A 14,022-nucleotide genomic window follows, 5' to 3' on the forward strand; every position below is an offset into this window, starting at 1 on the left:
ATATGTTCGTCACGTACGCACTCGTGAACACAACATGAGTATTGTTAAAGAAATGCAAAAATTCCCTCACTACCACTCTAATATTATTCCTCTAACATTTCTTACTAAGTAGAAAATTTAGTCATATATTAATACATATGAGAGTTAATGATATGTACATTCGTCAAAGTTTCTATAACTAAAGTTATTTCTAATTTACTGGAAAAGCTCTCACTTTTCGATAATATCACAAAATTAATTATTTCATATTATATATGAATTCATGGCGCAAAAAGGATTATTTATGCATCTTTGTGAACAATGTTTTTTTTACATCTTATGAAAGCTACGTATATACACATGAAGGTGTCTCACTTAATTGAGATTCGAGTAAATAATAAAGCACACTGCCACAAGTACAAGATAAAAAATATGTATAGGAAAACAACTGTTTTTAACTCCACAATGTAATTATCATAGTACTTAGATATAACACACATGAATCGTAAACGACTTCCCTTAATTTTAAGTTACATAACACACAACATTTTTTGAGTTAGTAATGAAAAATTTTATTAATCTTTGTTTGTTTATCCTAAAAATTATGTACAGAAAACCAATTTAGTGAATAAAAATATTATGAATACAATCCAAAATAATATAAAAACAATAAGATATTGACATATTTACTGAGATTCAAAACTTATAATTTTTTATACTTAGACTAATAATTGTTCAAAATAATATTGGTTTTAGAGTGATAATAGCAACTTTAAAATAGCTATTGATAACAAATAATTTTTGTCTAACTAAACAAAACGTATATACTTTATTTATTTAGTAAATAACGTGGCTTATTTATAATTTACATTTTCAAACTAACAATTTAATTATCAACAGCAATACCTAAACTGAAATACATTAATCTTCTAAATTGTATCCACAATATGGAAATAATAAAAAAATAAATAAACTCATGCACCCGAGTTTATAAAACCAATTTAAGCTAGTGTAAAGAAAACAATACTGTCTGTTGAATATAAAAAATGCTGCCCTTAGGACTTGGATTCTTGGTTCTTATCTCACCCTGCTATACCGTCCAGATCTTCTCATTCTCTCTGTGCGTGGCTTCCTTCTTCCTTCCGAACCAGGATCTTTCCCTCGACAGTCCATACTGCTTCCAACTTCTTCGTCTCTCACATGTTGCTTGGCTCTCGCCAGAAGGAACTTGTTATGGCAAGTGAGATGACTGTTTATATACACAGGGCCAGGCTCCAGGAGAGTAGAGATGTCTGTAGTCATCAGCTTCTTCTTTCTAGCGGCCGCAAGCCACATGTCTCTGGTGCCACGGTACATAAAAGCTGCGATGATAGTTGGATGGTGGGTGTCAGACGTTGGCATACGGTGGACTACATCTAACTCACCCCTATTGTACGGCACATCTAAGGCTTTCGCAATGGCTTCCATGACCATGAGTATATCTTCTTTACCAGAGGAAGGCACGCCTTTTATTTCGATATTGTTCCGATGGGCGGATTGTTGTAGTTCAAGGAGCTCACGTTTTAAAAGACGAATTTCTTGATTATTTCCTTTATTCATCTGGATGTTATCCACCATATTCTTCTTCAGTTCGGTATTCTCTTGCTCCAAAACTAGGATTTTTACTCTAAATTCCTCAACTACGTCCTTCACCTCTTGCCCTAGTGTTTCTAAGCCGCTAAAACGCTCCCTTGATTCCTTCATATTACCTGCAATATATTTTCTAATAGTTTGAAGCAAAGCCATGACGTTGTCCCAACTTAATGTTGTAGTGTCAGATTTGCCACTGGGAGATGATGCATTTTCTGTTTCACACAAATCGCACTGCCACGTGACCTTTTACTTCACAGTCTCTTCACAGCGTCCGTTTGCAGCAAGCTGGGTAATAGAGGCCACCGCAATCATTGCACTTAGCAACAATGTCTTCAACACTTTCCAGATTAGTGTTACACTTCGCACATTTTTCGACCATGTTGTTACCGAATGTTTACATTAAATAAAAATGGTAAAAGAGAATCTTCAACTCTCATAATATAAGGTAATCACTTTATTTAATTGGCACAAATCTTTATTTAAACTACTATAACTAAAACGGTGAGTAATAACTTTCAATCGCGAGGAAACGAAATCGCATCAAGCACAGACCGGATCGGTGGGCAGGTTCACGGAGCTTATCCCAGAGCCATCCGGACTGCTCGAGCGACTGATAAGGACTGTGTATTACTGTTAATTCCACACTCCAAGGTTATTAAACAGAGTGAAAAAAATTAAACTTGTAAACAAATAAAGCCCATCAATAAAGGATATACTTGGCATGTTCTCATAATTTTATAAATCAGAAAGTTTGCATATGGTTTCACTTATTTTTTAAAAACTACTTTTTGGTCTCTTCAGAATGTTTAAGTAACCCTTAGAGAGTATTTACTGAATTTTAACGAACCCTATAACCTCAGAGTTTAATTCAACTCAAAATCCCACTAAAATTAAACCTTGTCACCGGATTTAAACGATCACTTCCAAAAGTTTTTTTCACTTTATTCTATGAATAAAATGCCAGATATTAAAATATAATGTGAAAGTATTTAGTTCGTTAAATTATTTATTTATTCTGCTATTTTCTCTTTAGGTACATTTCCCCCTTAAGACCGAAGTAAAAGGTTTTACAAAGCTCAGCTAAATCCTATAGCATTGACCATCATCGAACTCAATGTATTTTATATAGAAATGAAGCTTCATGCAATATTTTCATATTATAGTTATGTTAAAGAATAGTTATATCATACTGATAGATATGTGAAATAGAAAAATAGACAGGCAGTCAGATTTTAAATTTTCTAGCCTCCTGAGTGGTATTTTTTGCTAAAGCTCATTCATTAAAATTGAATTCTATTTAAATGATCTCTTCTCATAAAGCCCAAACCTTAGGACATTAAAACATCTACGTCATCAACGTACTTATATAAAGTAATGTGTCTTTATATTAAATTCTTACATCATTAAAGTAATAAATATACACACTGATAAGTTTGAAATTAGTTTTTTATTAAAAAAGTATCCTTCTTATCAAAAATTACCTAAGCATTAGCATTTATATTAATACGTCTCAAGTAATGGTTACGTTTACTTAATTGTTTTAAATTATAAATGTAAGAACACATCTCAAGCTAAATATTTGTTTTACATTATAATTATATTAACAAAGTGAAAATTTGCTTTGATTTATCAAATAATGTCAGGGAAGATTGTTATTTCAGAATTTCTTTCATTTATGTACTCTAAAAATGGTTGTTGTTATTTCTGATACATACTAATATTAAATAATTAAATTTATCCTTCCGCAGTAATTTTGTTCTTTAACCATGTTATATATTGTCCAGATCATAATTTCTTCTCCATTCACGGAATGCAATCTACAGGGAATATCTATATATTTGCATTGTCGAAATACGAAAAGTGTGTGTGTGTGTGTGTGTGTGTGTGTGTGTGTTTATACTTATTTATCTATAACAACATATTTATTTATTTACATAATTAATTCAAGTTAAAAATTACAAAATAATACTTTACTTTAAGTATCAAAATTGTATCACTTTGTAAACAAAAATAAACTCATGTTGCTTTCTTTACTGCTTTCTTATACCACTTATATGTTGTATGGTTAATACTGAACAATTGGCTAAGGAATTAGATCTAGATCAGATGTAGCTGAAACGTTCATTAGTGAACTTTCTGAACCGACGAGTTGCATCATTTAGACATCATTTCCGGCTAGCTCACAAAGAGCTCTTCTAATACACTATAGAAGCCATTCAGTAAAAACAAGATTCTTCTCGTTTTGTTTCATCAGTAGCAGAATTGAGTTCACTATGGTGTTTGACATAATCATTGCGGTGAACGGACCTATTTCTACAGAAGTTGTGGGAACCCTTGGTGAAGTTAACAAAAAATGTTTCGTGTATTAAAACCCAAATTCTACGCTTGTTCAGCAGCGCCTAATTACTGACACTCTAACAGACTTGACTCCTGAACTTGCACGTTAACTAGTCAATCAACTCCAAGTATCTGGAGTTTGATGGTTCATTTAAGATATAAGAAATGTTTTCACACCCCTTATCCTTTGAAAAGCCTTTTAAGTTCTATTTTGAAGTACTATTCTATAAACTAACTCTCTTAATGAGCTAATAATAATAAGCTAAAACGTTTTATTTACAGAGACAGCTAATGAAGTGGCCTAGCATGGTTAGAACTTTATGTAAGTTCTTTGCACATTATTCCGGACACTAACAAAACATACTGATAGAAACATAACTACTAATACGAATACAGGAGTCTGGAATGAATTTTCATTGTGTAGGCACACAATCTTATGTTTCTAAAACCGGCCATGTTGGTGGAGGTCTAAATGTAAAGGTATCAAAATGTTTTATATTATTAAAGTTATAAACACACAAAAAAAAAACAATTATATAACACTATATTTGAAGGATGAATTTAAATAGTGTTATTATTGTGTGTTACAACGAAATATTTTGTATTTAAATGGAAAATACAATTAAATATTAATAAAAATACCATGTAGGACGTATAATTATACTTCTGATAAATTAGGAAATAACTATAAAAACCAAGTGAAATAACCTAATTTAGTGTCCTTTTAATAAAAAAACCATATTCCGTGACAATTTAGAGTTATTAAATAGTCTTAATTCGTTATTGGATGAATTCTGTTACACCCCATAAATGTTCTAGTGATTAGATGTCTCAACAGCTGACTGAAGTACAGTAGATGCTTCCTGTGTTGACTAACCTCTAATATGGGAATAATAAAGTATTGGTTGATCTAAGTTGAAATATAGAACAGCTTATGCAGAATGTATTCAAAAATATTAGAACAAATAAAATAGTATCTTTAAAAAAATTTAAATAGCAAAATCTTTAAAGCGGAAACCTAAATAATTTAGTTAATTTAATTTTTTTCGTTTTATTTATTTAATTTTAATTTATTTTGGGCTATTGAAAGTCTAATTAAGAAATAAATATTTTTGGCAGGGTAATTTATATATATATATATATATATATATATATATATATATATATATATATATATATATATATATATATATATATACTAAAAATTGTATTGTTAAAACGCGATATCAGTATAAAATAAACTTTTCAGAATAAACATTTTAACCTAGTTTGAGATTCTACGTGTTGCTATTTTACCTAAAAATACATAAACAAACTAGTCATATTTTTTCTATCATTAATTAACATAAACTATATTGTATATTTATTTTATTTATGTATATTATATATTTATATTATAAATAACCGTCAAATGGTCTTACGTCTATTGGATGAGCGATGGTATTAATTTCGATTAAATAGATGAAGATAAGAATACTGTAAATATATAGCGTGCACTTAACGCTCGGAACAATTGAATTTATTTTACTTTTTAACTATTATTTGTTACTTCCATGTACACAGGTCGATTGGTAAAAGAATCTTTATAGAATACATGTCCAGAAAATACCCCAAAGCATACGTTTTATTGAGTTAGGGAAAAAAAGCAAATTAAATATGAACAGCAAATTTAGTACAACTTTTAAACAATCACTACCAATTTCATAAAGGATGGCCAGATGTTTGTACCAGACAACGAATCACAATAATCTACTTTACTTTACCGATTATAGACAACGATATCATACAAACCACGGGTAACAATTGAAATCTGTACCAACCCATATATGACCCAAGATATTACAATGTGTACACTAGTGAGCTCTAGTACATGAGTGGTGTAAGCGGTGTGAATGTTTGTAACGACCAGACGTTATTGTGTAATAAGCTCTTCATGCAACTAGTTAAATTAACTACAAGTGAAAATAGATTATTTAACATACACTTTTCTTTATATTTTGAAACAGTTTTAAAATAAATTACGGCGTTATGTTTACAACAAATATTACTCTATGTACAAGTGTATCTGACCTCTTCTATAAGAGGTTCAAATCTAACAAAAGAACGTGCTTAGATTTTCCAAGTTTCCCTGTTTTAAATTTTAGCCTACAACAGTTAAATTATATAAACAAGATGGATAGAGAATTTCTCATTAGGATGTAATACAGTATCTTTCACACATGGCATATTTGGAGAAAGATAGTGTGTGGCTGGGATTATAGAGAAATATCAAACTTTGAGTCCATTTCTGTTTTTCTGGAAGAAAGGATTCTCAAAATAAAAAAAAATCTCTTTTAAGAAATACTATTGACAATTCTCTTTTAACTCATCTCTAAAAAATAACCTCTACTTACGATGGATATGTGTGTGTGTGTGTGTGTGTGTGTGTGTGTGTGTGTGTGTGTGTGTGTGTGTGTGTGTGTGTGTGTGTGTGTGTGTTGAGCGCTAAGATGGTATTTTGTCTTACTAAACACATGCCATAAATAAATTTATCTTTTGTCGATTTATTTAGGCCTTGTATACTTTTTTATGCTTCCAGGTAAATTTAAAGGGGTATATCTTTAAAATTTAAACCTCCAAACCAAACTTAATAACGCAAAGTCAAAATTACTGTACTGAATTAAAGTTTAATTTTCAAATTACTAGTATCATGTTTATTTAAACACTAAAGTAATATGTAACAATCCTAATATTGAAAGTTACAAATAGTATTACAATAAATCAACTCTTATATTACATTTTAATAAACTAATATCTTCATAGTTAGAATGTTATTGACAAATCAATAACACTATTTCTAATTAGAAAAGTATGTATGTAATAAATAAAGAATTATACAATAAGAAAATTATATGATGAAGTGTGCTGCACGTGTAATAAGAGCATTATTATTGTCAATGTCTTCATTTTTAATTCAAAATCGATCCACTCAGTCATATTGACAGCTATCAGAGAGGGAGTACAAATCACTTTATTGTATTTTAAAGAAAAGAACTACAATGAATACAGTTATTTACACAACCACTATGTTTAGGTTTGTATCTCAACTCCCTAAAATACACGATAGGAAAAATTATTTTGGATAAAGAAAACTGATATCTTATTATATATCATATAAATAGTGTTACTTATTACGCTATTAGTGCTATAGAAATTATGTTCATAGCTATTTACGTATTATGAAATACATTTACGTTAAATTCGGAAAGTGTACGCTTTCCGAATATTGATATACATGTGTATGCTTGTGAACATTTAATGTTGTAGGATTTATATAGTCTTTATGTCAATATGAGTTTTCTTTCAGAAAGAGGTGTTTTCTTTTGCCAAGTATTTATGAGGTTCCCTCTGATGTATGCGATACAACCGTCAGGGACTAAGAAGCTGACATTTTGTCCTGCAGTTTTCCGCTTGGGCTTGGTAGTGACTATATTTCAAACAGCGTTTCGGGGCTTTGAAATCTACATGATAATTACAAACAGAGACTCATACATATTAAATAGAAATGAATCAAACATTTCTCTTTTCACTACAACTTTACTCGCAGTCTCTGGCATCTGGATAGAATTAGTAACGTTCAACAGCTATGGCAGGAAGTACCCAAAGTTCCTAGACGTCTGCAACACTCTGTATAGGGTTTATCGCAATCTGCAACTGGCGTCACTTAAATGCAGTTTGAGAGTGAAATCTGCTGCAATCATTGCTATTTCAATAGCCACTCCTATCATAGTTCAAGCATTACGGGTATATACGTTCTTATCTTTGGTAGACATTGACACAAATATAAAGTTTAATTACTTGAGTACTATTTGTTTCCTTATCACACACTGTGGGCAAACTTGTTTGTTGATCCATATTCAACCTGTCACTCGCTGCTTGATCGAAAGATTTAGAATCATCAACATAAATATTACACAAGAAGTGAACAATGAAATTTGTAGACAGTCGATGCGACACCGGAATCCACCACAACTACGTCTCACTCAGGATCGTGACACCATCGGCAGGATTAAATCTATCATGATCGCCTACCACTTACTTTGTGATGCTGTATGCCAAGCCAGTGATTTCTGCAGTGACCTGTTATTGGCTTCCATTCTCTATGGTTTTCTATTTGTTACCTCATCTCTATATTTTCTCTTTATGAATATCTTAATAAAAGACGTAACAGGAATCGTTTCAGAGATATTCTGGTCACTGTCAATGATATGTTTCTTATGTATGGTCGTGTCCTCAAGCTCTGACGTCACTCAAGCTGCGTATGAGACAAACACAGTAATCTGCAAGTTAATAACTAACACGAACGTGAACCCGGGACTGAGAAAACAGTTAAATTCCTTTTCGTTGCAGCTCTCAAAGAAACACCTTGAGTTTTCTGCTGGAGAATTTGTTAATATCAACAGACAAATTTTAACATCGATGGTTGCCACTGTGGCCACAAATCTAGTGATACTCATTCAATTCGAGATCCAACAAAACCAAGGTGATTAATAGAAATGTTTTGCTCAGTGTTTCCTGCTACTTATGTTATGTAATTCAAAGAAGTTTAATTATGAACCGATTATATTAAGGTATATTCTGACATATAAATGTATGACAGTATTATGACATTTCGAGTTGTAAAAGACGATAGATCTTTTTTTATATTTGATGAACACCATATGGGACTAACTTATTATTTACCATAAACTGTGTATGGTAATGCACACAATAATATTGATTTAAATATATTATTAATAAAACAAGTAATGCAACATAATTGTTCATACGTGTAACAGAAGCATGTAACTATCATTGATGTGTTTGTCTTTGCTAAAATTATTGCACCTAATATTTTATTTTGAGAAAAATATATGTGGCATAAATTGTAGAAAATATTAGGCTATAGCCCAACTAATATAACTAATTTTTAATGAAATATTAATTTTCCCAAAACCCTTACCATTTATATTTCCGCATACATCTATCAATTTCGGTTTTTATTATTAAACTTATAAGTTATTTGTGTAATTAATCTAAAAAAGATTATTTTTTATTTGATTTGCATAATATGGTGTATTTAGTTTTACTGTTGTAACCATTAATAACATTTACAAACGACCAATCTCATATTACTGTAATTGGAACATCTTGTTAAGAAACTGAGGAATCCAGTCCCTGCACTCAAGACGAAGGATTATGGACCTTATGCTCTTATTTAGGTGCTCTTATTTTATGCTCTTAACACAACACTAATTATTGAAAGTGATTACGTCTGCATCCGTCGACCAACCAAGTACGATGAAGTTCATCTAGCATAAACAAATAATAAAAAAGTGGCCCATTCCTGCCCCACTTAATTTCTGTTGCCGCCATATTGTTTTATGCCGTAACGATCGCCATTTATTTATTTACATTCCCACGGTATAACCATTTTGCAAAATTACAATACTTAAGATGACTAGTAATAAGCAGTAATAAATTATCATAAAAAAATATAGTATGAAAAATCAAGTTCAGCAATTGACCATGCCTACGACATAGTGAAATAAACAGATATAACAAGATCAAACTAGAATAATGTGAAACATAATGAAAGTGGTACAAATAACCATAGTACAATAACAATAACAAGTAGTGATGTAACAAGTAATAAAAAATAATAATACAACAATAACAATAATGATAACAGTAATAGACTAAATCATCAAAGATAACAATGGAGTGACTATTGTAATACTGTAATACTGTGCAGGACTCGGCAAGCTCACTCTGACTCAAATGTCGCCAGCCTCACTGTCAACACAGCACGTCTCAAAGCTCCCAGTCGATTGCAGAAAAAGTCTACTTCACTGCACACCTCGTTGCCAAGCCGAAGTATTCTTGGGACAGAGCTGAACTGGAGATAGTTGCGGTTTAAGTGGCTCAGCTCGAAGAGGCGGCGCGACCTTGTGCCAGAGGGGAGATGAAAAGAAAATTCGCTCCAAAAGAGGGGGGCAGACTACCACAAAGTTGAGAATCTTATAAAGAAAGACAACATCTGCAACCTCCCTTCTAACGACCAGTGGATGTAGCCGAAGCAAGTTCAGAGGCCTATCAGGCTCTCTCCAGTGCAAATACCTAAGGAATTTATTTTGCACGGACTGCAGTCTGTCAATGAGGCCCACTTGGTAAGGAGACCAAACAACTGAAGCATACTCGAGCAGCTGGAGGACAAGGGACTTGTAGAGGAGTACAAGAGCATTAGAGCCGAGGCCATGCCTAGCAGTTCTCATAATCAGCCCCATCATACCAGACGCTCGGCAGCATAATTGGTCAACATGGAGACTGTAGCCAAAAGAGGAGTCGAGAACTATTCCAAGATGTACTATATGGATGTACAATGATCAAGAAGCTTGTCATCAAGGGAGTAGTTGAAATCAATTGAGGAGGTGGTTCTCTTGAATGTCATAAGCTTGGTCTTGCTGGCATTAATATTTACTATCGACTTCTGGTCGTACGTTGACTAACCACTTACGCTATTCAAATAAATATAGAAACAAAGAAACAAAATTGAAATCATTTATTTACAACTGTGTAAACAAGAGTTAAAAATTGTAATTTTCATACAAGTGCTTCCAAAAACTAACCTAAAACGTAACACAAAGCTCTAAAAATTAACTTGATATAAAATACATCGATTCTAAATAATATTCCTTACAAATGTCATTCACTTCTTATATATGAAAGAATGAAAATAAATTTTACCGTACTTGTAACAATGGGGAAGTTATTAATAAGGGATGTGGTACAGAAAAAACCTAATTAATTTAATTTTTAATTACAATCATTTCATAATAATTTTGTGACAGCTGTCAAGAGACCAATTTTATATTATATGATTCCTTAGTTATTTCTTGTTTTACAACTCATTGAAGGTTGGTCACTCTGACAAAGCTAGAAAATCTTGTTTGCTGTGTCTTTGCATTACAAAAATAAATTCCGGCTCTACATGACAATGAATCATTGAATAATATTGTATGGTCTCAAATATATAAAAACAAATACATTTTTAGTAGGTAGGATAATACTGGAGTTAGAAAGTGTTTAGACGCTAAAACGGTGGACTTAAAATTTAGATCAAATCGCACTAGTGATCGCATTTCTAGAAATATGCATTCTGAGGCTGGCAAGTTCCTTGGTGGGCACCTTGAATCTAATTTGGGATGGGAGACACACATTAGCTCGCTCGTCAAGAAAATCTGTAGCGGAATATTTACTCTCAGAGCACCATATCAATTCAGGCCTAGCTTACCGTATACTATGCCCATATTCGTAGCCACTTGGCATATGGTACCATTCTCTGGGGTAACCATTCTACTGCTATTCGTCTACTGGTTCTTCAAAAGCGAGTATTAAGGGTAATGGCAGGAGCCCCACCTAGAGCACATTGTTGACCAATCTTCAAAAAACTTTTAATTTTGACCTTGCCAGCAATGTTTTTACTTGACTGTTTGAGTTATGTCAGATGCAATATTGGAAACTGTTTAGCCTTTGAAGATATACATGAGCATAATACCAGACATAGACAGGATCTCTTCATCAAATTTCATAAATACGCAAGAACTGACAAAAGTTTTGAGGTGATATCAGTGAAGCTTTTCAACCTTTTACCTGTTGACAAAGGACTGTTGTCTGTAAAGCACTTCAGACAAAAGCTCAAACCATTTCGGAAACAAACCAATTTACAGTTATTTGGAGTTTTTTGATAATATACATATTTTTGAATAATATATAAAAATGTTATTTCTTTGTATATAATTTACTGTTTACTTTAAAACTAATTTTTGAAACTATTCCATGTAACAAGATTATCACGAATAAAGAATGTTTGACTCTTGACTCCTTTTGATTGCCGGTAAAGAATCCTTCATCTGACCTTAAATCACAATGTTTTAGAAACCTGAAAATTGGCGTATAAAAGTAAATTATATGGAAATTCAAGGCTCAAGAGATCTTTTTATTTAATTTTTGTTCATACAAATGCATTTCATAACCTTTAACTCTTTGTTTTCTGTTCATCTCAATAATTTTAGTAACACTAAGCTTATTCCTCCACTATTACGGTTATAATTTAATAAACCCGGTACATGCTTTATCCTTCGTAAAGTTAGAAAACCTTACGTTTAAACCAATTGCCATGTATTATACAGCGATAAAGATTTAAAAAATAATTTCCCGATTTGCGTGTTAATAGTACTTTTTTCTAAAGATTTTCCTAATTGTAAAGCAAACAAAATAGTAGCAACACACTAACCTAACAATCTAAACATACTATTGCATACAATTTAGAAAATACGTTTACTAATATGTCATCAATAAATAATAGTTTATTTAATAATATTTCACACTTTGCATTCTATTTAAGTTCTTTGTTAATACACTGTGCTATATTTTCTAATTCTTTTTAAAATGTATTCTTCATTTTTTATTTAAATCTAAAATACTTAACTACCTGAAATCCGTTTATTTATTTCATTTAATTATTAGAAAAGGGAGAAAAAAATGAACACTCAAATAATGCAACCAGTGAATGTTTGTATGCATGTGTAAATGTTCACCAACGGAAAATTCTCATTACAAAAGTTGGTGTTCCTGTATCTTTAGGCATATGTATAAGGAAAATTTTACTGAATGGCTTCACATGGGACTGCTTCAATGATTGATGTAGAAATGGAGTCGAACTCAATATTTGTATTGGTAGTGCTTACTCTATTATATTAAATTTTAAAAGGCTGCGTAGAGGGTGAGTGTGAGAGCTAAAAAGGTTTCCACTCAGATAGTTATAGAACTTAAATCTTAAAACTTAGCGTTCCTAAATTTAATTTCTATGGACGTAGGTAAAAGGCCGTATTCATGCCGATATTTTCAATTTGCCGCCTCAAAGTTGTGGTAGCAACCGACACCTTTTTTTACAGCGACACAGATTTAGTCCCAGAACATGAGAAATATCCAGTGTCACGCTGAGATATTTCATAGCACTATTTGTCTTGACACTTGGTGAGATGTAGGGTTTCTCATTTGGGCGGGTTTATGTTGAGATGAAATAAAACAAGTTATGTATGGTATATTAAAGAAATTTATTTTTTATACGAAAGGCCCATGAATGCCATTATATATGGAATATGATAATCGTTCAAATATCCACCGCGGTTTCTCACAATGGTACAAATTCGAGTCCAAATTTCAATTACTCTGCCGCATAAATCCGGTTGAATTTGAGTAATGGCCTGGGTTATAAATCTTAAGTTCTTCCGTTGATTGAGGCCTATTGGCATAGGCCTGTGAGTTTAGAAAACCCCATAAAAAGTCTATGGGCGTCAAATAGCACGATCTTGGAGGACAGTAACCTCTGCGAGAGATCACCATACCCTCAAATCGTTCATGCAAAATGTTCATGATGTTGTTCGTCGTGTGCGTGTAGCACCGTCCTGCTGAAACCACATGTCGTTTACGTCCATATCGTTCAATTTGGGACAAAATAAATCCGTTATTATCGTTCTGTAGCGTTCGCCGTTGACATTACATTAATGTCTAATGTAATACTATAATTGGCCTCACCAACATTGTTTCAAAAAATATAAGGACCAATCACACCGCCAGCCCAAAACCCGCACCAAAACAGTAGCGATATGTGGATGCATCTACCTGGTGAATCTCTTTTGGGCTGGCGTTGTCCCGTACGGCAATTATGCTTGTTAACATAGCCATTCATCGAGAAATGTGCTTCGTCGCTGAAGATAAGTTTTCCGCCGAAATTAGTGCCCTCTTCCAAACACTCCAAATCCCACATGGCGAACAAACAGCGATGTCTATGGTCATAAACTTTGAGCTCCCGAATCAGTTGGATTTTGTACGGATGCAGGCCTAAATCATGATTAAAAATTAGACAAGTTGGAGTTAGCGCGAAGGCCGAGTTCTTGTGTACGGCGAGGATTTGACTGCCTCGGGTTCCTCTGCACACAATCACGGACAGCGGCGACGTCCTCGATCTGCTGTTCCTTTGACGTTTGGGTG

At 32.6% G+C, this 14,022-nt stretch overlaps 1 protein-coding gene across 1 annotated transcript; it reads right to left on the reverse strand.

The window, feature by feature from the left end:
• Nucleotides 1-1,056: 1,056 nt before the first annotated feature.
• LOC124369407 lies at nucleotides 1,057-1,722 on the reverse strand. Its single transcript, XM_046827412.1, has one exon. The coding sequence runs from the start codon at nucleotides 1,720-1,722 to the stop codon at nucleotides 1,057-1,059; it is 666 nt and encodes a 221-aa protein (XP_046683368.1).
• Nucleotides 1,723-14,022: the final 12,300 nt, after the last annotated feature.

This window comes from Homalodisca vitripennis, chromosome X, assembly GCF_021130785.1.
Source record: "Homalodisca vitripennis isolate AUS2020 chromosome X, UT_GWSS_2.1, whole genome shotgun sequence".
NCBI lineage: Eukaryota > Metazoa > Arthropoda > Insecta > Hemiptera > Cicadellidae > Homalodisca > Homalodisca vitripennis.

Excerpts from the sequence above, each read along its gene's own strand:
- LOC124369407 (XM_046827412.1), bottom strand. The coding sequence starts at position 1,722 with ATGAAGGAATCAAGGGAGCGTTTTAGCGGCTTAGAAACACTAGGGCAA.